Raw genomic sequence first — 25,664 nt, forward strand, 5'->3', positions numbered from 1 at the left:
ATGAGACTTTGGACAAAAGTGATAAACTGTCAGATAGACTATAAAATCTGTTTAATCACTTATTTGATCAACTGTGCTTTGTTATTTGTTTCTCTACAATTCTGCTGTAAAATATAACGCTCGTTAAAAGTGACAAAACACAAACACGTTTGTACAGTAGAATATTTTGAATGAACATTTCCGTGATATAAATATACTCAACTGCTATGTAATGCTGTCGTAACGTCCTGCTTCTGTTATCGAGCCCCACGAGTTCAGTGAAGGTCCAGTTCAACATTAGATCAACCTCTGCTCCGGATGAAATATTGGACTGTTTAACTTGATCAGATCCAACAGCACCATTGTGTCCAGTTGCTTTCACCTCTGTCAGGTTTCTAGTTTTTATTGTCACGTGCACAAGTACAGTGGAATGCCTTTCTTGTTTGCTCGTTCCCAACAATGCGGTAATCAATATCAGTAGTACTATCATTTGTTTGTATAAAAAAGTAAAGTAGAACAAAAACCCAGTGTTCCTGGGTAGCAGAAGGTTACGTTGACCCCCTCTCCCCTGTCCATGTGTAGCTGAGGAGCATTAAAGGCGCTGCTTGGTCAATCTGTTGTCTGCATTGGCCGTCCAGTATTTACGGTGATACAGCCTCTGCAGAAGTCAGGGCTTTCATACTTATTGCACTTCGTGGGGGCTGTTGTGAGGGAAGTTGTCAAGGAAGTGAGCTTGTGTTCAAACAGGACCTCCCGCCCCCACCTACTGTCAACCATTCATGTTAATGCAGAGCTATATGAAGCTATACGGAGCTATACGGACCCCTCCGCATCATTACATTGGGAGGTGCACAGTGATGTGGTACAGAGCTCAATTTGGCTTCTGTTCAGTTTATTTTATTTTATTAATTCGACCATTTAAAAAAACAAGCACACATAAAACTTAAAAAGCCATACATGCACTTGAGTAAAACCATGGAGGATGACACACAATAAAGTCTGGGACTTATTTCCATTGTGGTCCTCTTGAGACAAGATGGCTAGACAACATTGAACACAGTTAAACACAGTGTGGCATTGAGATAATAAAACATAAAAACAAAGAAGAAGAACATCTATCTCATCATTCCAGTTACATCATAGGGGTTATTCATATGGGCACAGAGGACATCAAACATATTTTTACTTTATTTTTAAAGCTGTCCAGAGAGGACGTTGTTTTTATGGGCAGAGGCAACTCATTCCATTCTGAGGCTCCAGTATACAAGAAAGTACCTTTCCCAGCATTACTCCTGAACCTGTATAAGCACACACCAGCAACACCTGATCTGGGGCTGTGATTATGTGCATCCCTAACACGGGGAAAGTAATCACTTAAATATCTGGGCGCAGGACCATAAATACTCCTGTAAACCAAACCCAGTCTAATCTGGAACACCTCAGCCTCAACAGGCAGAACCATAAATACTCCTGTAAACCAAACCCAGTCTAATCTGGAACACCTCAGTCTCAACAGGCAGAACCATAAATACTCCTGTAAACCAAACCCAGTCTAATCTGGAACACCTCAGCCTCAACAGGCAGAACCATAAATACTCCTGTAAACCAAACCCAGTCTAATCTGGAACACCTCAGCCTCAACAGGCAGAACCATAAATACTCCTGTAAACCAAACCGAGTCTAATCTGGAACACCTCAGTCTCAACAGGCAGAACCATAAATACTCCTGTAAACCAAACCCAGTCTAATCTGGAACACCTCAGCCTCAACAGGCAGAACCATAAATACTCCTGTAAACCAAACCCAGTCTAATCTGGAACACCTCAGTCTCAACAGGCAGAACCATAAATACTCCTGTAAACCAAACCCAGTCTAATCTGGAACACCTCAGCCTCAACAGGCAGAACCATAAATAGTCCTGTAAACCAAACCCAGTCTAATCTGGAACACCTCAGCCTCAACAGGCAGAACCATAAATACTCCTGTAAATCAAACCCAGTCTAATCTGGAACACCTCAGTCTCAACAGGCAGAACCATAAATACTCCTGTAAACCAAACCGAGTCTAATCTGGAACACCTCAGTCTCAACAGGCAGAACCATAAATACTCCTGTAAACCAAACCCAGTCTAATCTGGAACACCTCAGCCTCAACAGGCAGAACCATAAATACTCCTGTAAACCAAACCCAGTCTAATCTGGAACACCTCAGCCTCAACAGGCAGAACCATAAATACTCCTGTAAACCAAACCCAGTCTAATCTGGAACACCTCAGTCTCAACAGGCAGAACCATAAATACTCCTGTAAACCAAACCCAGTCTAATCTGGAACACCTCAGCCTCAACAGGCAGAACCATAAATACTCCTGTAAACCAAACCCAGTCTAATCTGGAACACCTCAGCCTCAACAGGCAGAACCATAAATACTCCTGTAAACCAAACCCATTCTAATCTGGAACACCTCAGTCTCAACAGGCAGAACCATAAATACTCCTGTAAACCAAACCCATTCTAATCTGGAACACCTCAGTCTCAACAGGCAGAACCATAAATACTCCTGTAAACCAAACCCAGTCTAATCTGGAACACCTCAGCCTCAACAGGCAGAACCATAAATACTCCTGTAAACCAAACCCATTCTAATCTGGAACACCTCAGCCTCAACAGGCAGAACCATAAATACTCCTGTAAACCAAACCGAGTCTAATCTGGAACACCTCAGCCTCAACAGGCAGAACCATAAATACTCCTGTAAACCAAACCGAGTCTAATCTGGAACACCTCAGTCTCAACAGGCAGAACCATAAATACTCCTGTAAACCAAACCCAGTCTAATCTGGAACACCTCAGCCTCAACAGGCAGAACCATAAATACTCCTGTAAACCAAACCCAGTCTAATCTGGAACACCTCAGCCTCAACAGGCAGAACCATAAATACTCCTGTAAACCAAACCCAGTCATATCTGGAACACCTCAGCCTCAACATGCAGAACCATAAATACTCCTGTAAACCAAACCGAGTCTAATCTGGAACACCTCAGCCTCAACAGGCAGAACCATAAATACTCCTGTAAACCAAACCCAGTCTAATCTGGAACACCTCAGCCTCAACAGGCAGAACCATAAATACTCCTGTAAACCAAACCCAGTCTAATCTGGAACACCTCAGCCTCAACAGGCAGAACCATAAATACTCCTGTAAACCAAACCCAGTCTAATCTGGAACACCTCAGCCTCAACAGACAGGGCCATAAATACTCCTGTAAACCAAACCGAGTCTAATCTGGAACACCTCAGCCTCAACAGGCAGAACCATAAATACTCCTGTAAATCAAACCCAGTCTAATCTGGAACACCTCAGCCTCAACAGGCAGAACCATAAATACTCCTGTAAACCAAACCGAGTCTAATCTGGAACACCTCAGCCTCAACAGGCAGAACCATAAATACTCCTGTAAACCAAACCAAATCTAATCTGGAACACCTCAGCCTCAACAGGCAGAACCATAAATACTCCTGTAAACCAAACCAAATCTAATCTGGAACACCTCAGCCTCAACAGGCAGAGCCATAAATACTCCTGTAAACCAAACCCAGTCTAATCTGGAACACCTCAGCCTCAACAGGCAGAACCATAAATACTCCTGTAAACCAAACCAAATCTAATCTGGAACACCTCAGCCTCAACAGGCAGAACCATAAATACTCCTGTAAACCAAACCAAATCTAATCTGGAACACCTCAGCCTCAACAGGCAGAACCATAAATACTCCTGTAAACCAAACCCAGTCTAATCTGGAACACCTCAGCCTCAACAGGCAGAACCATAAATACTCCTGTAAACCAAACCAAATCTCATCTGGAACACCTCAGCCTCAACAGGCAGAACCATAAATACTCCTGTAAACCAAACCGAGTCTAATCTGGAACACCTCAGCCTCAACAGGCAGCCAGTTTCTGAAAGCAGCTCCTGCCTATGGGAGTACGTGGACTCACCTTCAATACTACACTGATCAGCTTATTCTGGTCTATCTGGAGCTTCCCCTTCATAAACTTAGATAAGCCCCCAAAACAGGAAGTACTAGCGTAGTCAAAATGGCATTGAATGAGGGCAGTGGCTAGCACTTTCATGGAGTCCTTATCAACATGCCTCCAGATCCGCCGCAATTTCCATCACACCCTCTATATGGAACTTACTAACATTCTTTCGGATCAAGCATAAATTGGCTTTTAGTGCGTCTGAGATAATCACAGTCATCAGACTAGTGAGTTCTTCTGATCAAGGTAAAGGTGTGGCTTTACATATTTATTTTATTACCACTAGATCAGCGCCATTCTATCTTTCTGTTCTCTTTCTTGTAATGACATAACAGAGATAACAGAGATAACAGTTTCTTACATCATGTCTTTATCTAGATGTGGGGCTGCACGTGTCTTCATCTAGATGGGGACTTGTATAAAGTCCTCTCCCTGCTGCCCAGGTGACTGATTTGATTTGACACAGTGAGTTGTGAGACATGTTAGTAAAGGAGAGAGGGACATTGTTGATGATGATGCTGGGTCTGGGCTCTGTTGGATTGGTTCTGTTATCTCTGGCTGTCCAGAGTGGACATGGAGCCCAGGACAGGTGAGTCTGGGAGGGATACTGTAACTCTACTACGGTTAGTCTCCTATGAAGGATGACTTAACAAGTCAGACTAACAGGATTTTTATTAAAGATTCATACATCGGTAGCTGATTTACAACCAATTTATAACCACCAAACCAAGATATATTTATTTGATGTGCATAGAGTATGTGTGTGTCAATGTACAGTGCTGTCTGGAGTAGAGAGGAGACCACTGAGAGGAATTACTACACCAGGTACCACAATATGTCAGAGGTGAGAGAGAATACACACACACACACACACACAAAGAATGACTGAGTCCTCACTGCATAGAGACTCTGGTACCTCTCCCTATAGATTACAGCATGGATGGAGCAGATGAAGAGGGAGAACCCAGATGTTGTGTCCTCCATGGTCTACGGTCAAACCTATGAGAGGAGGAACATCACCTTACTGAAGGTTCTTCACCTCTCTCTCTCTCTCTGCATTCACTGTCGTCAGCATGCCTGGCCCTGGCTAGGTCAGTCTTACAGGGAAACCACTAAGTAGCTTTCATCACTAGTGTTTTTCTGCTTTGACTAGACCCAAGAGACCAATGTCTGCAGCTCAATGGAGATCTCCTGTTGGTTGTTATGTTGCAGATTGGTCTGCGTTCTACTGGGAGGAAGAAGGCTATCTGGATGGACTGTGGGATCCACGCCAGAGAATGGATCACTCCCGCTTTCTGCCAGTACTTTGTTAAAGAGGTGTGGACGTGTTTAACTATTCTTGTGGGGATCAGAAGTAAACGAAACAAGAATAGGAAACAAACAAAAATGTTACCAACTGAGGACATGCTGTTGGTCCCCACGAGGTCATATGCTATTTCTAGGGGGTTTAGGGTTAACGTTAGAATTAGTGTTAGAATTAGGTTTAGGTGCCAGGGTTACTTTTTGGGTTAGGAACTAGGGTTAGGTTTAAGGTAAGGTTTTTGGGTTAAGGTAAGAGTACGGGTTGCGAGTTAGGCAAAATAGGATTTTGAATGGGACTGAATTGTGTCCCCCCACAAGGTTAGCTGTACAAAACATGGTGTGTGTGTGTGTATGTGTGTGTGTGTGTGTGTGTGTGTGTGTGTGTGTGTGTGTGTGTGTGTGTGTGTGTGTGTGTGTGTACTATCATAGAGATGAAAGAGCATGAAGCAGTACTGGTGAGAATCTCCTCCTTGATTTCTACCAACAGATCCTGAGAACGTACAAAACCGACACCAAGGTGAATGAGATGATGAAAAATCTGGATTTCTACATCACACCAGTCCTAAACGTTGATGGCTACATCTACTCTTGGCATAATGAAAGCGTAAGTACTGATTAATGCTACTTCAGACCAGCTTTGACACATTCTGGGAAACTACTGCAAATATGACAAATTGTGTCTTTAATTGCGTCACATCTCTACCAGGTGTTATCCATACAGTACATAGTTCACAATAGACCTAGACATGCTGGTACAATATATGAGTAGACCTTACAAGTAACAAGAGCGCCATCTATTGGCTTGGATGACATATTGTAACAGAAATATTATTGATGACAGTATTATCATTCCAGTTAGTGACTAGTGGTTCTTATCTCTGTAGACTCGACTGTGGAGGAAGTCCAGATCTCCAGGAACAGGAGGCTGTACCTGCTATGGAACAGACCTCAATCGTAACTTCTACGCTAACTGGGGCAGTGAGTATGGTTCTTACTCTAAACCACACTCACTCACACACACCAAGGTTGGGGTCAATTCCATTTCAATTCCATTGAATTCAGATAGTACACTGAAATTCCAATTCTCAATGTTATTCAATGAGGAACATTTGGAATTTGGTTTACTTCCTGAATTGACTGGAACTGAGATAGAATTGACCCCAACCCCAACACACACACATCCTAAATGTGTTTTCCTCTCCTGTCTGTGCAGTGGTTGGTGTCTCGACAGACTGCTGCAATCTGTTCTACTGCGGCACCAAGGCTCTCTCTGAGTCTGAGGCCTGGGCCGTCACAGACATGTTGGGGAAAATGAGGGAAGATATTCTGGCTTTCCTCACCATCCACTCCTATGGCCAGCAGCTCCTGGTGCCCTACGGACATCCCAACACTTCAGCACCCAACCACGATGAGCTGGTACGCCCGCCCCCAAAGATAAGTTGTGTTGTAATTGACCAGTGTTTTAAAATGGGGATCAACAGGGGTGCACGTGTTTTCTGACCACATTAACCTGTAGTATGTCTCTGTGTTGCCAGATGGAGGTGGGTCTGGGAGCAGCCAAGGCTATAAAGACTGTCCATGGGATGGACTACACTGTAGGCACCTCACCTGATATCCTGTGTAAGTAAGGCTGAGGGAAGACAACGAGTCACCAAACACTGAAGTGAGCAATGCCTGGTTAATCCCATTTTATCAAGACCCACATCTATACTCGGACACATGGCAATCCAATGGGAAGAGACTATACAACTACTGGCCTATAAAACTCTCTCTCTCTGTCTCCAGATCCCTTCTCGGGTTCGTCTCAGGACTTTGCCAGGCTGATCGGCATCCCGTTGTCTTTCACCTTTGAGCTCAGGGACAAGGGCGAACACGGCTTCGAGCTCCCAGAGGACCAGATCCAGCCCACCTGTGAGGAGGCCTACGCCGGAGCACAACACATCATCACCTACACACACGACAAGGCCTTCTACAGCTATGCTGCCACCGTCAGGGCAACACTGTGGACCACACTGCTGGCAGCCTGGGTCTCTAGCACCATCCTGCTGTAGACTGGGAGGACTGCAGGAGTCAGATGAGACACACTTATTTTGTCAAGTGTGGTATGTTACTTGTGTCTTTAAAACTATACTGTAAAACTGTTAAATTATCATCTACTTCTTATGTTCCTTTTAATATTGACAAAACACATACAGGTTATTTGTAGTACAGTGTGCTTTGCATTAACATTTCATTGATATAAATACACTCAAACCGTAATGATTTGTTGTCATAACTTCCTTCCGTTAGATCCATGAGTTGTCCCCTCATAAGTCCAGCAACCGTTGCCATGTTTACCCAACCAAAGGTGCTGATCAACATTAGTTCAACCGTTACCATGTATACCCAACTGCCTGACTTGATTAGGTCCTACAAAGCAGTTCTAATGTATGTGTCTTCTATCCCTGTGTTTCGCCCCTCTCTTCTCTGTTTCTGGGTAGCTGCAGTGTTATGTGGTGTTGAACGGCTGGAAGCCCTGTTGTCTCAGGCAGGCCAGAGGCAGGAAGAGTTGGTCCTCTTGAGGAAACTGGTCCCACTGTGTCCATGTCCAACCTGGGACAGACAGACAGAGAGGCAGAAATATCTACATAAACTCAGATACAAATCATTAACTTGCCAGTGTAGTAAATAGTGCAGGCCAAGTACAGTAATACAATTCCTGGGAACCTAGGAGACTGGGATAGCCAGGTTTCTCACCTTCGTTTTTCTCTGGTTCGAGATTGACTGGCTCTGATGGGTAGCTCCTGTCCACTTCTCCTTGCATGATGATGGTGATGTAGTGGTACTGCTCATCGAGCTTGATGGAGTTCACCACGGATGCGAACCTTACTTCTTTCAGGCGCACTCCTGCCTCTTCCATCACCTCCCTGTGAGCGCAATCTTCCCATGTCTCTCTTCAAATGAAAAATACAACTATTGGTCAACTTTAATATGAAATTAATATCACACTCTTGTTTACATTAAGAAATAATTAGCTACTCACCCAAATTCTAGATGACCGCCAGGTAGCTGATACGTTCCTTTGCCCATTGCACTTTTTCGCTTCCCTAAGAGGACGCAGCTGGAGTGAGCTGAATCTGTGACAAGAACCCCTACTCCGACACCAGGGCGCTTGAGGGGTCTGCAGTTTTGTGTCATCTCGTCAAATCAGACCACGGTAATTCAGTTAGTAAAACTATATGCAAATAGCTCTACTATAAACACATGCTATGGCATATGCTCTTCTATCGTTTCAGGCAACTTCACCAGGCACAGCTCCTCCTCCGCAACGAACGGAACGGAACGAGCCAGGTTGACACGTGAATATCACTTCCGGTACATTTTTTTAGTTGCTTATCAGGCAAAGTTATCTGGGTAGCTTAAAAATGTAGATACATTAAACAATGCAGATGGAAATATTTATAAGCAAACGTGTATGCTATGATTCCCTATCTATAACCGTCCCTTTATTGCCCTGATGTGATATTACATCAAAATGTTATTTTGGAAGTGTTAGGGCGAACACCACAACAGATAGTCCATAGTGTAGCCAGATATAGTTTATTATAGTTATAGTAGTAGCCTACAACAGTGGACTGGACAAAAATGGAACCACAGATTGTTGGCTGTTTTTGCATCAGTCACATTTGTCAGAGCAAGCTACCCCATTTTAGGCGGCCGCCGGAAACTGCATAGCCTTGCCAACTATGTGAACAATGAAAGAGTCTCACATTCTCACATTTTTTCTGAATTGATGACAACATAAACATATCGCCTTATTAGGCTACACACAGTATACTAATACTGTTATGTATTTTGGTGTGGCAGATAATACTTGCTTGCTGTTCACTCGTTTTGACTAAAAGGGAAACGGTTTGTCAGAATTGACCAGAAGGGGATTTTCGTAGTAGGTTAGGAGAACTTACGCAGCAAGTTAGGATAATTAACGTAACGTGTTATATAAATAATAAAATAAGAATTTGTTCTTAACTGACTTGCCTAGTTATAAAATTAAAAATTTAAAAATTTAATTAAAATAAGAATTAGGCTAAGGTTCTGAAAATGTTTAAGGTTAGCTAAAATCAGTGGTGTAAAGTACTTAAGTAAAATTACTTTAAAGTACTACTTAAGTAGTTTTTTTTGGTATCTGTACTTTACTATTTATGACAACTTTTACTTCACTACATTCCTAAAGAAAAGTATGTACTTTTTACTCCATACATTTTCCCTGACACCCAAAAGTACTCGTTACATTTTGAAGTAGGACAGAAATGGTCCAATTCACACACTTATCAAGAGAACATCCTTTGGTTTGTTTCTGAATGTCTGAGTGTTGGGAGTCTGCCCCTGGCTATCCGTAAATAAAAAAAAACACGAACAATTGTGCCAACTCATTTGCTTAATATAAGACATTTGAAATGATTTACACTTTTACTTTTGATACTTTAGTACATTTCTGAAATTACATTTACTTTTGATACTTTAGTACATTTCAAACCAAATACTTTTTGACTTTTTCTCAAGTAGTATTTTACTGGGTGACTTTCACTTTAACTTGAGTAATTTCCTATTAAGGTGTCTTTAATTTTACTCAATAATGAAAACTGCGTACATTTTCCACCACTGGCAAAAATGCAAAACAATTATCCACTTTTGTGGTCAATTTCACGTAAACTGTATCCCATCTAGCCGCAACCCTGTTCACTGCGCTCAAAGACTTTCTATCTGCTATTTTCCCACAATGTGTTAATTTCCCGCGCTTTAGTAATATTTTGTAATGACATCATCGAAATAACGAGAGAAACGCCCATTTAATTTTACAGGCGGGTGCGCCGAGAAATTTCACCAATCGCTTCGTGGTTGGATTTTCACTGTCCAATAAGAACAACACATATACCAAACACCTATCATCTACGTGTATCCCTATATATCTAACCAATCTACGAAGGGTAGCGTTGATAATAGAGGCCAATCAGAACCTGGGGTGTTTTGTGTCCGGTGCAAGGGGTCGCAACGTCTGCCGGCTTTCCTTTCCGCGGTCTCTCTTGGCTGAGCGTTTTCTGGATCTCACTGCAATGGCGGAGCAGCAGCAGTTCTACATCTTGCTGGGCAACCTGATGAGCCCTGACAACGACATCAGGAAACAGTCGGAGGTAAGATCTCAAAATATACTGTCTAGGTCGATAGCACCGGGCTGAGGCTACTTTCTAGAGTTAGCCAATTTGCGATTAGCCCAGCCCACGTGTGAAGCCGAAGTGGACTACGGCTTAGCAGCTAACGTTAACTATTTGGCTAAAAATGTAGCATGTGGAAATGGCACAATTCATTGATCCATGAAACTTCGTTAGTAAGCAAGTCATTAAGGCTTCGTCAACGATTTTTAAAAGGCCCTTCTCTAGCTATAACTAACGTTAGCTAACACTACAGTCGTGCTCATTTACAGTCGTGCTCAGTTAACGTTAGTTAGCTAGTTAGCAAGTTAGAGACACACATTGATATGCACATCACCACTTCGGTTACAGTAGCTACTAACGTTACTAGTTTAGCAAGCTATGTTTTAGGTAGTTAAATATTTTGGTTCCTCATCCGAAGACTTGAGAAATCGACCTCAGTAACGCTATCTAAAGCAACGTTAATCGACAACATAAAATTGTCAAGGGCCCCGGTCGGAAATGTAGCTAATGTTAGCTAGTTAGCCAGCTATGTTGCAATACATTTCGAGTCCGAAGCTACAAACTACTCTTAGTTATCTCGCTTACTCCCTATATTATGTCAGCTGGTGTGACTATGCATAACTTTAGTTATAAGATGGCTAACAAACTAGTAAGTTTTACAGTCGTTACGTCCGCTAAATAATCTACATGTATAAAAAATTAGTCTGTCCGGACCTGTGGGCTTTTTCTTTCAGGTGCGATGTGTCGCAACTAGGTTGGTATCTAACACGATAGCAAGCTATCTTGGTTAAATATACAGATCATATGAGCACGCCTGTATTAGCATGCGTGTAATCCACACATCTACCTGGTCAGCTGTGTCACTAGTTGATAATCTTTATGGATAGCCTGGTCTCAGACTTTCTGAAACTAGCTACCAGGATTAGCAGCTAACGTTAATGATCTTGTTTTCCCACTGAGTAGACATACTTATCCGTGATCAAGCCGAGATTGGGATCCGTAGCGCATTGTTATGGACGGTCTCTCTTCATCAGGGCTCTGGATTTGAGTTTCACTTGAATCTTATCACACTCATCCCCCACTAGCGGTCAGCACTTTCCTTTATGAAAGACAATGAGTGTCTGCCGATGGTTAAGCTCATCGGAATCCTTTAGTCACACAGAGAGAACGTCATGGGAATCAGGATTATATCTACCAACCTACTGGACAGCAGGGATAGAATAAAACAAGTTTAGATTCAATGTGTCCATTTTAAATGTCGTTGGTCAATGCTATGGGCATTGTAATCTATTGCGAAGATACTCTGAGCTAGATGTAATCGCACTCATTAACCTAAAACTATATATAGCACCAATAAATCCAAACTGTCCTGTGGTGGGCTTATGTGCTCTTATTTGCTGACCCTGTCAAGATTCCAGATGCAGATATTAAAAGATGCCACCTATGAACCAGAACTAATTCAGTGTTTCCCCCAATAGTTTTTAATTTAATTAATTTTTTTAGCAGCAGTGACAGAGTTAGCGGGAATCTTGAAAAGCGGGCGTGGGGTGTTTCCTGGGGCATACATCCACATTGTTGGAGAGAGAATGTGCAGTGGCAGTCACAATTTAGCCCCCCCCCCCCCCCCCCAATGTCACCAAGCATCCAGCAACAGCCATAGTGTTAATAACCAGATGTCAGACAGCTGCCGCATTAGACAAACTAATGAGTAGCTTCTAGTTAAGATGACAACTCCTATTAGTCTAACTTTGCCCCAAGGGAGATTTTCATAACCCTGAATTTCAATCTATGACCCCCACGCACCTCCGTTATCAGGGCAATGGCTTTCAGGAGAACACATTAATGCTTCCTCTAACTGACGCATTCTCTCTCTTTGCAGGAAGCTTATGACACCATCCCCGGTCAGACAAAGATCACATTTTTGCTGCAGGCCATCCGAGATGCAGCCTGCGCAGAAGAGGTTTGTTACATTTTAGTCATTTAGTAGACTCTTAACCAAAGCTACTTACAGGAGCAATTGGGGTCAAGTGCCTTGCTAGAGGGCACATCGGCAGATTTTTCTCCTTGTTGGCTCTGGGTTACCTTTCGGTTACTGGCCCAACTGCTAGGCTACCTGCTGCCCATGGTTGACTCTTAAAGATGAACAATGTCTCTGAGGGGCAGAATGAGCTTATGTAAACAAGTCTTGGAAGAACATTTAGTCACAAGACAAAGCCGTGTCACAGTACTTCTGTAGCCAAATTCTTATTGTGTAAAACCGTTGTCGTGCAGCATCCAGTCTATCCTAGGAATCCTGTAGTCATTTCATCTTCTGGAAGTAGTCCTTTTGCATTGCATCAGCTCAAATACCCTGTTTTTATGCTCACCAACCTGCACAGTAATAGTGTAATAACTCATACATGGCCATTGTCACGTCACTTTGGTCATGCTGCCCTGCTCGGACGTTGCTGACAAATGCCAGATCTTACAACGCCTGGATAGGTATTTTACCTCGGATAACCCCACATAAGTTATAGAAATCTGGTGCCTGACAGCATAGATGTGGCACGTAACCATTGGTCGACGCATGCAGCGTCTGAGCAGGGGAGCATGACCAGTGTGACGGTCGTGTCAGTGAGTCGTCCTCTTGACATTTATTCAGATGAGGGTGTGATTGCTGAGCAGCATCTGTTACCTCTTTCTGCATCACAAATGGCACCCTATTCCCTATATTGCGCACTGCTTTTGACGATGGGCCCTGGTTAAAAGTAGTGCACTGGATGGGCTAGGCGGCCTGGCCCTCCATGCACCTCTCTCGCGTGACAGTATTTATAGAGCGGGGGAGCAGGACGGAACTCGACCGGGAACAGCATACCTCTGCTGCCTACTTGACATGTTTAGATCTTTGTTTCAGAGAGCTAGGCTTTGCTCAGGGGGATGTCATGTATGTTGAGACAAATTGTTTTGCTTTTCCAATTGTCCCTTTCGGATATCTACATGCAGGGTTAAGGACTGGTTGCCAAGGAAGACTTATGGCACACCTTTGACCGAATGAAACGGTGGACTTTAATCGTGTTAAACATTGATCAAATGGAGGCATTGACCTCTGGTGTAACCATGAAATGTGTCCCCCACCCCCCAGGTCAAGACGATGGCGGCGGTGCTGCTGCGTCGGCTGCTGTCGTCCTCCTTCGAGGAGATCTACCCCGGCCTGACGGTGGACATGCAGACGACCATCAAGACAGAGCTGGTCACCAGCATCCAGACAGAGGCCTCGCCCAACATTCGCAAGAAGGTCGCGGACATCGCTGCAGAGCTCTGCCGTAACCTCCTAGGTTGGTTAGGGGACAGCTGAGGGGCATCTGCAGTTGACCTCTTGGTCCATGCATAACCGTGGTGGTTTTGACTGTCACCTTGTGGAGTGATATGGACAGGCTCCTTCAGATCAGTCTGGTATACTACATTCTCTTGTGACTGTGTCGCCTTGTGGAGTGATACGGACAGGCTCCTTCAGCTCAGTCTGGTATTCTACATTCTCTTGTCTTTACATGGTTCCTCTAGATGATGATGGAAACAACCAGTGGCCAGAGCTGCTCAAGTTCCTGTTTGACTCGGTCAACTCTGACAACGTTGGCCTGAGAGAGGCCGCCCTGCATATATTCTGGTGAGAAACCCAACCCAATACCCCCCCCCCCCCCCTAAGACTTCATGATTTATTCTGAAAACAAAGTATTAATGACTACTTGTTGATCTGTTCTTGTACGATGACGTGACTATAGCCTAAGCTTTGCGTATGCAGCCCTTGGCATAACTCCCACTATGCTCTGGTCTTTCTCTGTAGGAACTTCCCAGGTATCTTTGGCAACCAGCAGCAGCACTACATGGAGGTGATCAAGAGGATGCTGGTCCAGTGTATGCAGGACCAGGAGAACCCACAGGTGAGTGCCATGCAGGGGTAACACTCCACACCTCCATTTGAATAGAAAATGTTAACTCTGCAGACATGTTTTCAGCTTTCAACATCATTCCAGCTCCTGGAAGGATAACTCAAGTCTTGTATAAACTATTGTCACCCGAACTGGTAGTGTCATTGTCTCCCTTATTCCCCCCCTGTAGATCCGTACCCTAGCTGCCCGTGCTGCAGCCTCCTTCGTCTTGTCCAACGAGGGCAACGCTGCCCTGCTGAAGCACTTCTCTGACCTGCTGCCAGGCATCTTGCAGGTGAGACAGGCCCCCACGTCTGCTCTGGGGAACTTGGCTTCTTCCAGTCAAATCACAGATGTACCCTTACATGTTGTCTGTTAGCGGTTTTAATAATGAATCCTTCTCAGATGAATCTCTAGATATGAGGTGCTCTTTTATTGTAATGTAGCTTTACCCGTTCTGCTGGTTTTAACGATCCCTCTCGGTCTCTGGTAAGGCGGTGAATGAGTCGTGTTACCAGGGAGATGACTCTGTGCTGAAGTCTCTGGTTGAGATCGCTGACACGGCCCCCAAGTACCTGCGACCCAACCTGGAGGCCACGCTGCAGCTCAGCCTGAAGCTGTGTGCTGACACCACCCTGACCAACATGCAGAGGCAGCTGGCCCTGGAGGTTATCGTCACGCTGTCCGAGACTGCCGCCGCTATGCTGAGGAAACACACCGCCATCGTGGCATCCAGCGGTGAGTGATGGTCACGCCGCCCTGTCTCATCACCCCAGTCTGCTGTCTGAGGTGTACTGATTCACTCAGATGTGTTTTTGTAAGGGATGGCAGGAAGTACATTTTCTCTCATGCCAGTGGAGATGCAGTCAGTCTGTTCTCTTCAGAGGTAAACTGGGTGCAGCTAAAGGAAATGTTTTGGGAAGTGTCTAAATCAACTCACTGCCGTGTGCTGTAGCACTTCAAAGTGCTATTTCAGTCTGACTCCTTTTGACTGCAGGCTAAAAATGCAACTGAATAGCTGTTTGAACCGTTTCTCGTTTGAGGGATGTTTCAGCAGCGGAAGCTAGCATTTAGTTTGGAGGTTTGTGTCACTATTGGGTCGTTTAGTCCAAATGTAGGAAAGTATTTGTAGTTTGCTGTTGACTAAGTGTTCACCATTGTTTGTCCTCAGAAGTGGTCACAGTAAAGTCAGTGATGTATTGGTGTGGTGGTTGTCTGTGCAGTTCCCCAGATGCTGGCTATGATGGTGGATCTGGAGGAGGACGAGGAGTGGTCTATGGCTGATGAGCTGGAGGACGATGACTTTGACAGGTACATCCTAGCTACTACAGAAATGTAATGAATAGAACGGCCGTCCCCATTCAAGTCAATGGTGGGTGGTCTGGTGGCCAGTGCAAGTCTACTCATAGAGGAGCTAAGCAGGAAGTCTACCATCAATCTGTGCTGTGGTTTGGTACAACTCAACTGACATTGCAACAAATGCATACCATTGCATGAGCCACATCAATTAGAATAATTTGAATAAACATTCTACAATACCATGAAAATGATTGCGTCACAATACCAGGCAGCCATTGCGAATGTACCATACGTTTACCAGTCAAATTTATAGGGTTTGCTTCCAAGCCTGTTCTATTCATTCCATCTCAATGCCAGCTACATCACATGCACACAATCTTCAACTGGTACAGCCTAAACCTGTATTTCCTGCACTGCTGATGAAGCATACTGCAAGAATTTACCCCAGCAAAAATGGTTATAGCGTGTACAAAAGGTTCAAAGGTGATTGGTTGAAGGCATAATCTGTCCATGGTAATGTAGGATGGGGTTGTTAACTTGTTGTATTTTTGTGTGGGTTTCACAGCAATGCAGTTGCAGGAGAGAGCGCTCTGGACAGAATGGCCTGTGGGCTGGGAGGAAAGATGGTGCTGCCCATGATCAAACAGCACATCATGACTATGTTGCAGAACCGTACGTCTTATCTTCGGTTTCAAACACTTCTACTACATCTGTCATCCTGAACCACTCTCTTGGACATGGCCTTGATCATGAGGATCATGTACCATAGGGTGGCAGGTATGACCCAGCTGTGATGTTACCTAGCAACATGTCAGTAACTATGTTTGTGTGTCAGCTGACTGGAAGTACCGCCACGCCGGCCTCATGGCGCTGTCGGCCATCGGGGAGGGCTGCCACCAACAGATGGAGGCCATCCTCAATGAGATCGTCAGCTTCCTGCTACTGTTCTGTCAGGACCCTGTGAGTTTATTCAACCAATCAATAGCCTTCATATATAATATACGTGCCATCTAGCAGACGCTTTGATCCAAAGCGACTTAGTCACCTTAAGTATGGGTGTTCGCAGGACTCAAACCCACTATCATGGCGTTGCAGGAAAACCCCTGCTGTACCAACTGGGCTACAGTCTGTAAAGACCTTTTACATCAGCAGTTGTCACAAAGTACTTTTTAATTGGGTTGAATCTGTTTCACGTTGAAGTTGTGGTTTCTCCCTGATGTGATTTGTTGTTGACCCTTTGTCTCTGTTTCCAGCACCCCAGAGTCCGTTATGCTGCATGCAACGCCATCGGGCAGATGGCCACCGATTTCGCCCCCACCTTCCAAAAGAAATTCCACGATAAGGTATAAGGGATTTTTCCACATGGTTTGTTGAACTGTATTTTGAGGACACATTGTTTTACATTGGCAGTTTTACCACCTCTTGTAAAGAGAGAGTCCATGTCAAACAGGGTCTTAGGCCTGCACAGCTTATCAAACTCATCACCGATGCAATTCTATATTCATGTCAGCTGACCTTTGACCCTGTGCCCTCTCCCACCAGGTGATCTCTGCCCTACTGCAGACCATGGAGGACCAGACCAACCCCCGTGTCCAGGCCCACGCTGCCGCGGCCCTCATCAACTTCACTGAGGACTGTCCCAAGTCCCTCCTGATTCCCTATCTGGACAGCCTGGTCCAGCACCTACATGTCATCATGGTGGCCAAACTACAGGAGGTATGTCTGTCTGTCAATGTGTGCTGTTTTTCTGTCTTAGTGTGTGTATTAAAAACATTTCAACCCACATGGTATTTCTCTGCGACAGTCCTCTATGGTTTAGCAGTAAGACCTTTTGGGAGATTAAAGGTCTGTTCTCCACCACGGGTTTCTCTCGCTGTAGGAATCTGTTACTTAATGTCAGACTACATTTACAATCTATTAATTTGATGTAATCGATGGAGTTTCAGCTTTGAGTGTTACCAATCTGTTTAGAGAAATGCCAATCTTTGTTGATTTCAAACATTATCCGTCTAATCTGTTTTGCAGCACAAACCCTTATCAGACGCACGTCTTTGTTAATGGGCCTTGGTAGGTCATGATCAATGACCATGTTAACTTGTGGATGCTTTAAGCCACTGAATTCCTCATCTAGGCAATAAGCTAATGAAGCCCTCTGTCCACCGTCCCAGCTGATCCAGAAGGGTACCAAGCTGGTTCTGGAGCAGGTGGTGACGTCCATAGCGTCTGTGGCGGACACGGCCGAGGAGAAGTTTGTTCCCTACTACGACCTGTTCATGCCCTCCCTCAAACATATCGTGGAGAATGCTGTGCAGAAGGAGCTGAGGCTGCTCCGAGGGAAGACCATTGAGTGTATCAGCCTCATCGGCCTGGCTGTCGGCAAGGACAAGGTACACACTGCTTTGTCTACCAGGTGTTCAGTACATGTTTCTTATGCAAGAGGATTTGTCACACACCAAGATTTGCATACATGCTCAATGCCTGTACTTTAAGTGTTATTTCCTCTCCATCCATTTTGTATTTGTCTGTTTGGTGAACTGGCCTTCTGTCTCAGTTCATGCCTGATGCGTCAGCTGTGATGCAGCTGCTGCTGAAGACCCAGACCGACTTCAATGACCTGGAGGATGACGACCCACAGGTATGTTCACAGATGTGTTGTCTAGAATGGATATGATTATCCATCAGAACGGGGGACTGTTGTCTGCTCTAATTGTTGCATTTCTATCTGCATTGTTTTGGGAACTGAACTGCTGGGTTATGTAGAGAACACTGTAGTGAAACGTTTTGCAACTGAAATTGCAAATCTGTTATTGGACACGGTCTGGTAGTGCCTCCCCATTGTTCCTGTTCACTTTTTTACTCTTAATTTATTTAGAAAATATTGTTTTAAATCCCCAAAAAGTCAGTTTAGTTGGTGCGCTTGACTCAATAATTTACCTGTTTCCCTCATTCAAAATCCATACAAAGGAATCCCAAAAGTTACCAGTAAACTTCGTCCAAGTCAAACAACGTTCCTAATCAATCTTCAGGTACCCTAATATGTAAATAAACAATCAAATTAAAGACTGAGAATAGTATGTTCATTACGGGAGATAAATAACAAAGTGCGCGCCACAATACTACAGTCAAAATGAGAGCCACCCAGGAAAAACTACAAATTCTAGCTCATTTTCCAAGAAAAACAAGCCTGAAACTTTCTAAAGACAGACATCTAGTGGAAGCCATAGGAACTGCAATCTGGGAGGTGTTCCTTTGATTTTCCCATAAACAAGCATTTGAATGGGCAGATGCCAACAAAACAAAATCTGGATGGCTTCTCCTTGGTTTTTCAGCTGCTATATCAGTTCTCTTATACTCAGACATTATTTTAACAGTTTTTAAACTTCAGAGTTTATGCAATACTACCAATTATATGCATATCCCAGCTTCTGGGTCTGAATAACAAGCAATTTACTTTGGGCACGTCAACCACCCGAATACTGCCCCCGACCCTCAAGAAGTTAACTGTTTTGTTGGTTAAGGGCTTGTAGGTAATGTTGTATTTGACGCATGTGACAATGTTATTTCAAACAGTTTTCTCCATACTGAACAAACCCCTGGTTGTCTGTTCCCTCAGATCTCCTACATGATCTCAGCCTGGGCCAGGATGTGTAAGATCCTGGGGAAAGAGTTCCAGCAGTACCTACCTGTGGTCATGGGGCCCCTAATGAAGACTGCCTCTATCAAGCCAGAGGTGGCCCTCCTGGACAGTAAGTTCTATGCTGGTTGGATGTTGGGATTGATTTTGGTATCCACAGTAGACTCCTATAGAACATTGCAGGGTTCCCATAGTCACTATAGAATCTCAATTATTGAAGTCAAAACCTGATGGAAATGCAATTCAACTGGCTTGCTATGCTTGTGTGAAGGGTAGTGTCCTGTGGCTAACTAAGCCTTTTCTCCTGGCTTCCCTCCCCAGCCCAGGACATGGAGAACATGTCGGAGGATGACGGATGGGAGTTTGTGAACCTGGGAGACCAGCAGAGCTTCGGCATCAAGACAGCCGGGTTGGAAGAGAAGGCCACCGCCTGCCAGATGCTGGTGAGACTGGGCGAGGGGAAGTGCTGCTCACACACCAATAGAACTTCATTTAAACATGGCTGCCGTATTGCTTTAGATTTGGAGTCGTTTCCAGTTTAGGGATTAGATTAATTTCCTTTTTCATCCTGGACATTACCGAAACTCTGCTTTCAGGCTAACCCTGTCTCCTTCCCAAGACAAAGAAAAAGCTGTCTTGTATTTTAAACTCAGCAGGTCTTCTTTCTAAAAGCCTGTCTCTGTGTTCTCCAGGTGTGCTATGCCAAAGAGTTGAAGGAAGGGTTTGTGGAGTACACAGAACAGGTGGTCAAGCTGATGGTTCCTCTGCTCAAGTTCTACTTCCACGATGATATCCTTTTAATCGGAGCGCTCACTACGTGTTGAACGTCATGTTTATTGAAGACTGTTGTTGGCTGGGCTGTCTGGCAGGTCTCTGAATAAGACTTGTTTGCTGGGCTGTCTGGCAGGTCTCTGAATGGGACTGTTGTCATCAACTGTGGTTGGTCCTTGACTGTCCTGTCTGTACGTGTGCGGGTGGCAGCAGCGGAGTCCATGCCCCTGCTGCTGGAGTGTGCGCGGGTACGAGGCCCAGACTACCTCACACAGATGTGGCACTTCATGTGCGACGCCCTCATCAAGGCCATTGGCACAGAGCCAGACTCGGATGTCCTATCAGAAATCATGCATTCGTTTGCCAAGGTAACCAACCCCCTCCCCCATCCCACATATGCTTGGATTATATTGTCTGTAGCATTTCCACACAAATGAATCTTATGAATTTAAGTTGTAATTAATTTATGATGTGGAAAGATGCTGACTGTGGTTGCTCTCCAGTGTATTGAGTTAATGGGAGAGGGCTGCCTGAACAATGAGCACTTTGAAGAGCTGGGAGGGATCCTGAAGGGGAAGCTGGAGGAACACTTTAAGAACCAGGAGCTGAGACAGGCCAAACGACAGGATGAGGACTACGACGAGGGCATGGAGGAAACGTTACAAGACGAGGTGAGCGTTCCTCACGACGGACCTTCTGGGCATTTTAATGACTTGTTAGATGCAAAGTAATCTGGCTTGATGTTAAATGCTCAAGTTTACAGCAATGGTGACTGCACTGATGTGAGCCATGTCAAGTTTGTACTGTCCAATAGCAGTGTTTGTGTTCACACCTGCTTTTTCTAAGTGTTTATTCAGCTCTAGAATGAATCAACATATTTCAGCCTTGTCTTGCATGGTGTGTTTCTGCATGAACCAACTGTTCTGTTCCCATTTCCCTGGCAGTGTTTCCTACCATGTGTTTGTTGTTCTCTGCAGGATGAAAACGATGTGTACATACTGACCAAAGTGTCAGACATTTTGCACTCTGTGTTCAGCAGCTACAAGGAACAAGTGCTGCCGTGGTTTGAGCAGCTTCTACAGCTCATCGTACAGCTCGTGGTGAGGATGGTTCCATCACTCACTCCAACAGACAGACATTAACATGGTCCTTGGTCATGTTCATTAGGGCACACCGTGACAAAACCTAGTGGGAAACTAGCATTTCTAGTCTTCACTGTTTGTCAGTTTCCTTCTATTTGGTGACAAATGAACATGTCCATGTATGTGGGGTCACATTGGTGTGCCACACCATGTAGGATTTAATCAACAGAAGCTTGGTGCTGTTACAGGGCTGTTACAGACCTTGGTGCTGTTACAGACCTTTGACCTCTTGCTGTTGTCTCCAGTGTCCTAGCAGGCCGTGGGCAGACAGGCAGTGGGGTCTGTGCATCTTTGACGACGTGGTTGAGCACTGCAGCCCCTCTTCCTTTAAATACGCGGAACTCTTCCTGCGGGCCATGGCCCTGTCGCTGTGTGATACCAGCCCCGAAGTGAGACAAGCTGCAGCCTACGGCGTAGGAGTCATGGCTCAGTACGGAGGAGAGAACTACCGACCCTTCTGCACCGGTACCTGACACACAGGGTTTTGTTATCTATCCAGCTAGTGCCTTCAAAGTATTCACACCCCTTGACTTGTTACACTTTTAGTTACAAGGTGGGATTGAAGTTGATTGCACTTTTTTTTACACAACAAAATTTGGGAATAAGTGGAGTTGACTACTTTCTGAAGGCACTCTGTATTTATCTAGGAATATGTATCTAACTTGATTACATTGAACCTAGTCAGTGGGCAAGTCATGATTTAGACTTGCTCACTTGGCTACAGCCCACTATGGATAGCCTGCTTGTTGCACTGTTGACATGCATCCCTTGACATTTAGGTCTCTGCCCTCTCCTGACTCTGGTTATCCTCTCCTCCAGAGGCACTGCCCACGCTGTTGGGTGTGATCCAGTCTCCAGACTCCAAGGTCAAGGAGAACGTCAACGCCACAGAGAACTGCATATCAGCCGTGGGCAAGGTCATGAGATTCAGGCCTGAGTGTGCCAATGTCAACGAGATCCTTCCCCATTGGCTCTCCTGGCTGCCACTCAACGAAGACAAGGAGGAAGCTGTGCACACCTTTGACTTCCTTTGTGACCTTATCGAAAGGTGGGGGACTGACTTTAATATTACTGATTTGGTTTGTGTTCATTAGGCTCCAAATGGCTGGAAACTGACAAACGGGGAGTGGCCTAATGCAACTTGGCCAATAAGACATTTTATTTAGTGTTCTGTTGCTTAGCTTTTAGAAGTTTTACATGGTTGCCTAATGAACATGACCCAAGTGTTGCAGCTGATATGTCTATGGTATAGATGTTCTCTTTGTTAATGCATTTTCCTTCCAACAGCAACAATCCTATTGTCCTCGGACCAGACAATGCAAATCTTCCCAAGATATTCCAGATCATCGCTGAAGGGGTCGCCAACGAGTCGGTCAAGAGTGAGGATGCATGCAGCAAGAGATTGGCAAATGTCATCCGCCAAGTACAGGTGAGGGAATGCTCTACTTGCCGGAGTTACTTTGTTCAAGCTAGGAACTTTTAACAAGCATTGAGGAATACTGAATATTGGTGTAAACCAAACCGAGGTTAATTTGAAACACCTTGTCAGTGTCCCACATTGAAATGTCCTAGGTCTAGTAGTCAGTCAGCAGTTTCTTCATCTAAAAGCTTCTTGTGTCCCCCCCCCCAGGGTTCTGGAGGACTGTGGACCCAGTGTGTCACGATGCTGAACGAGACTCAACAGAAGGCCATCCAGGACCTCCTCAACACTGCTTGAGAAGCCTTATCCCCTTCCTTTGTTGGAAAACAACAAGACCATGTTTAAACATCTAGCTCCTGGATCTCCTCCTTCCTAGATCACCACCTCCCTCCCATCTCCTTTTCCATCTCTGATCTGTAGCGTGTGTGGACTTCACTGCAGCCTCCTGCTGCCCCCCTCCCTATCCAGTCAGTCTCCCCTGCACTCGACTAACTGTAGGGACCAGGTTGATTTGTCTGAGTGACTGTCAATAAGACCCTGCCCCCTCCAGAGGATGACCCCTCCCGTTTAAGTCACTAATGTGTTATCGCCCACTGGAGTGGTCTATACCCTCTTCTTCCTGAATCCTGACGGTTGGAGCGTTGTTGGCCTCACCTCCACAAAGGGAAAACAAATGAACACAAGTATTAATTCAGTTTCTTCTCCATCCTGTTACACTGTTCAGAATCATCTGGTCTTTTGATGAAATTGACTTAACCCTTTCCACCACAAGTTTAACTGGTGTAGTTGTGCTCTGTGGAACCATGTGAAAATGTCATGTTTACCCAGCTGTAATAAACTCCTAGAAGTATCAGACTTGGTAGGACCCAGCTGCTGTACGAGGAGTGTTGACTAGAGGACTGGGGAATGGAAGAGGGGAGTGTGTACATGTCATGGGGTGACCACTTCCTGCCTCTGAATTTTGTTTTTTTGTTTAGGCTTTTTTTGTTTGTCTTTCTGACGGAGCCGCACGGTGGCACCTGGAGGAAACGGCCTCTGTATGCTGTTGGCTCACTGATCTGAATCTGTCTATTCTCAAGACTAACAGCATGTGTCAGTGGCTAACTCAAGCTCTCCTTTAATAAATGAGTGAGGAAATCATGATTGTCTGTCTAGGAGATTTAAAACAAACACTTTAGGTGTTATTTTCCTTTCCCTGAAACCCTGTATAAATGTAGGTTTGTTTTTCATGAAGGTTTACACCAATTGAATGAAGTTGGTTTAGGATTAAGTGTCTTAGCCACAATGTGCTGGGTTATAGACATGTAGACGCATGGAATAGACTTAATGTGTGCATCCATCCTCCGCTAACATTTGGTTTAGAACCTTAGCACCCCTGCAGATATTTGGTGGATGTCAACAATACATTTCAGATTGGCAGAATTTGTCATAATGCATTAATGTAATGCATGGGTTGTCACTTTCACTGCAATGTAGGTTTATTATACATTATTGAAATAAGGAAAGTTGATTTTACCCTGAACAAAAAATAAACCACATGCAACAGTTTTTTACAGAGTTCAGTTCCGATCAGTCAATTGAAATAAATTGGGCCCTAATCTGGATTTCACACGACTGGGAATATAGATATGCGTCTAGTCAGATCCATTTTAAAAAGGTATTTGAGGTATGTGCGTGGATCAGAATACCAGTCCGTATCTGGTGTGACCATTTGTCTCATGCTGCACGACACCGCTCCTTGGTGTGGAATGTTGTCTCCAATGTCTGTGCGAAGTTTCTGGCTATTGGTGCGAACTGGAACACGCTGTCGTACACATCGATCCAGAGCATCTGAAACATGTTCAATGGGTGATATGTCTGCGTATGCATGCCATGGCAGAACTGACACTCGGCTTCCAGGAATTGCTTCCAGATCCTTGAGACATGGGGTAGTGCGATATCATGCTGAAACATTAGGTGATGGCAATGGGCCTCATCACGGTATATTTTTGCTTTCAAATTACCATCGATTTAAATGCATTTGAGTTTGGCTGTAGCTTATACCTGCCCATACAACCCCGAAGCCTCCATGGGGCACTCTTCACCCTGAACAGAGTGGCCATCAAAGATGAACATTTGCACACATTTACGACACTGAACTGCAGTCAGGTCAAGACCCCGATGAGGACGACGAGCATGCAGATAAGTTTTGTGGAGAGATTCTTCAGTTGTGCAAACCCACAGTTTCATCGGGTGTCTGGTCTCAGACGATCTACAGGTGAAGCCGGTTATGGATGTCTTGGGCTGGCGTGGTTACACTTCTGTGCTGGAGGTGGCTTATGGTAGAGCAATTAGCATTCAATTATTTGGCAATGCTCTGGTGGACATTCCTACAGTTAGAATGCCAATTGCACGCTCTAGCATTGTGTGACTACTGCACTTTTATGAATTAAAAATGAATGAATGGCCTTGCTATTGTCCCCAGCACAAGGTGCATCTGTGTAATGATCTGTGTAAGCTGTTTTGTCAGCTTCTTGGTATGGCACAATTGTCAGGTGGATGGATTAGCTTGGCGAAAGATAAATGCTCACTGACAGGGATATAAACAAATGTGTGCATGAAATCATATTTTTGTGAGTATGGAACATTTCTGCTAAGTTTTATTTCATGGGACCAACACTTTACATGTTACATTTATATTTTGTTCAGTATATCTAGTGAATAAGGGAAGTTGCATAGAACAAAATAGAACTATGACTGCTAGGTTTCCAGGACCATTAAACCTAAATGACAGGACAATAACATGAATCATGATCTGTATTTGAAAATAATTCTACCGCGAGAGCCAGTAGTGCAGACGGACGTTGTGCTATCTGACGTAAAACAATTAGTTTCCACCACATTGTTTTCACCTGGCAAGGCTTTTCCACTGAAGGGGACTACAGGACAGATTTTTAAGCAATTGAGGCAACCAAACAAATTTAAATCTTGCTTGTTCGAG

The 25,664-nt window shown here is 44.5% G+C and overlaps 4 protein-coding genes across 7 annotated transcripts in view; 3 read left to right on the top strand and 1 right to left on the bottom strand.

The window, feature by feature from the left end:
• LOC110512988 (carboxypeptidase O) overlaps positions 1-209 on the top strand; it is a 3,167-nt gene extending 2,958 nt beyond the window's left edge. The window contains exon 9 of the mRNA XM_036951365.2: positions 1-209. This exon is cut by the window's left edge and continues 326 nt beyond it. The gene's annotated coding sequence lies outside the window, so the exon portion shown is untranslated.
• Positions 210-4,372: 4,163 nt separating this feature from the next.
• Positions 4,373-7,580, top strand: LOC110527215 (carboxypeptidase O). Of its 3 annotated transcripts, none has more exons than XM_090207682.1 (9): positions 4,373-4,608; positions 4,797-4,863; positions 4,948-5,049; positions 5,232-5,336; positions 5,809-5,925; positions 6,206-6,299; positions 6,535-6,737; positions 6,857-6,941; positions 7,107-7,580. In XM_090207682.1, the coding sequence occupies exons 1-9, from the start codon at positions 4,499-4,501 to the stop codon at positions 7,370-7,372; spliced, it is 1,149 nt and encodes a 382-aa protein (XP_090063808.1). In that variant the 5' UTR covers positions 4,373-4,498; the 3' UTR covers positions 7,373-7,580. The 3 variants fall into 3 exon arrangements, with proteins under 3 accessions (XP_090063808.1, XP_090063809.1, XP_090063810.1); XM_090207683.1 differs by having other exon boundaries at positions 6,857-6,984; positions 7,107-7,216; XM_090207684.1 differs by having other exon boundaries at positions 4,461-4,608; positions 4,948-5,110.
• Positions 7,476-8,644, bottom strand: nudt15 (nudix (nucleoside diphosphate linked moiety X)-type motif 15). The gene is made up of 3 exons (XM_021608380.3): positions 8,344-8,644; positions 8,058-8,254; positions 7,476-7,913 (listed from the first exon to the last, which is right to left on the bottom strand). The coding sequence occupies exons 1-3, from the start codon at positions 8,496-8,498 to the stop codon at positions 7,810-7,812; spliced, it is 456 nt and encodes a 151-aa protein (XP_021464055.1). The 5' UTR covers positions 8,499-8,644; the 3' UTR covers positions 7,476-7,809.
• Positions 8,461-24,232, top strand: LOC110527211 (importin-5). 2 transcript variants are annotated; one of them, XM_036951306.2, is made up of 25 exons: positions 8,461-8,675; positions 10,345-10,492; positions 12,393-12,473; positions 13,635-13,827; positions 14,054-14,156; positions 14,334-14,430; positions 14,609-14,713; positions 14,913-15,156; positions 15,642-15,729; positions 16,283-16,389; positions 16,553-16,677; positions 16,971-17,060; positions 17,260-17,433; positions 17,886-18,104; positions 18,269-18,352; positions 19,331-19,463; positions 19,673-19,794; positions 20,044-20,140; positions 20,318-20,490; positions 20,626-20,793; positions 21,100-21,222; positions 21,510-21,729; positions 22,084-22,312; positions 22,552-22,693; positions 22,895-24,232. In XM_036951306.2, exons 2-25 carry the CDS (start codon positions 10,415-10,417, stop codon positions 22,979-22,981), a joined length of 3,282 nt encoding a protein of 1,093 aa, XP_036807201.2. In that variant the 5' UTR covers positions 8,461-8,675; positions 10,345-10,414; the 3' UTR covers positions 22,982-24,232. The 2 variants fall into 2 exon arrangements, with proteins under 2 accessions (XP_036807201.2, XP_090063807.1); XM_090207681.1 differs by lacking the exon at positions 8,461-8,675 and having other exon boundaries at positions 10,192-10,492.
• The last annotated feature ends 1,432 nt before the right edge of the window (positions 24,233-25,664 follow it).

Source organism: Oncorhynchus mykiss, chromosome 18 (assembly GCF_057628025.1).
Source record: "Oncorhynchus mykiss isolate SJ-2025 chromosome 18, ASM5762802v1, whole genome shotgun sequence".
In the NCBI taxonomy this organism is placed as follows: domain Eukaryota; kingdom Metazoa; phylum Chordata; class Actinopteri; order Salmoniformes; family Salmonidae; genus Oncorhynchus; species Oncorhynchus mykiss.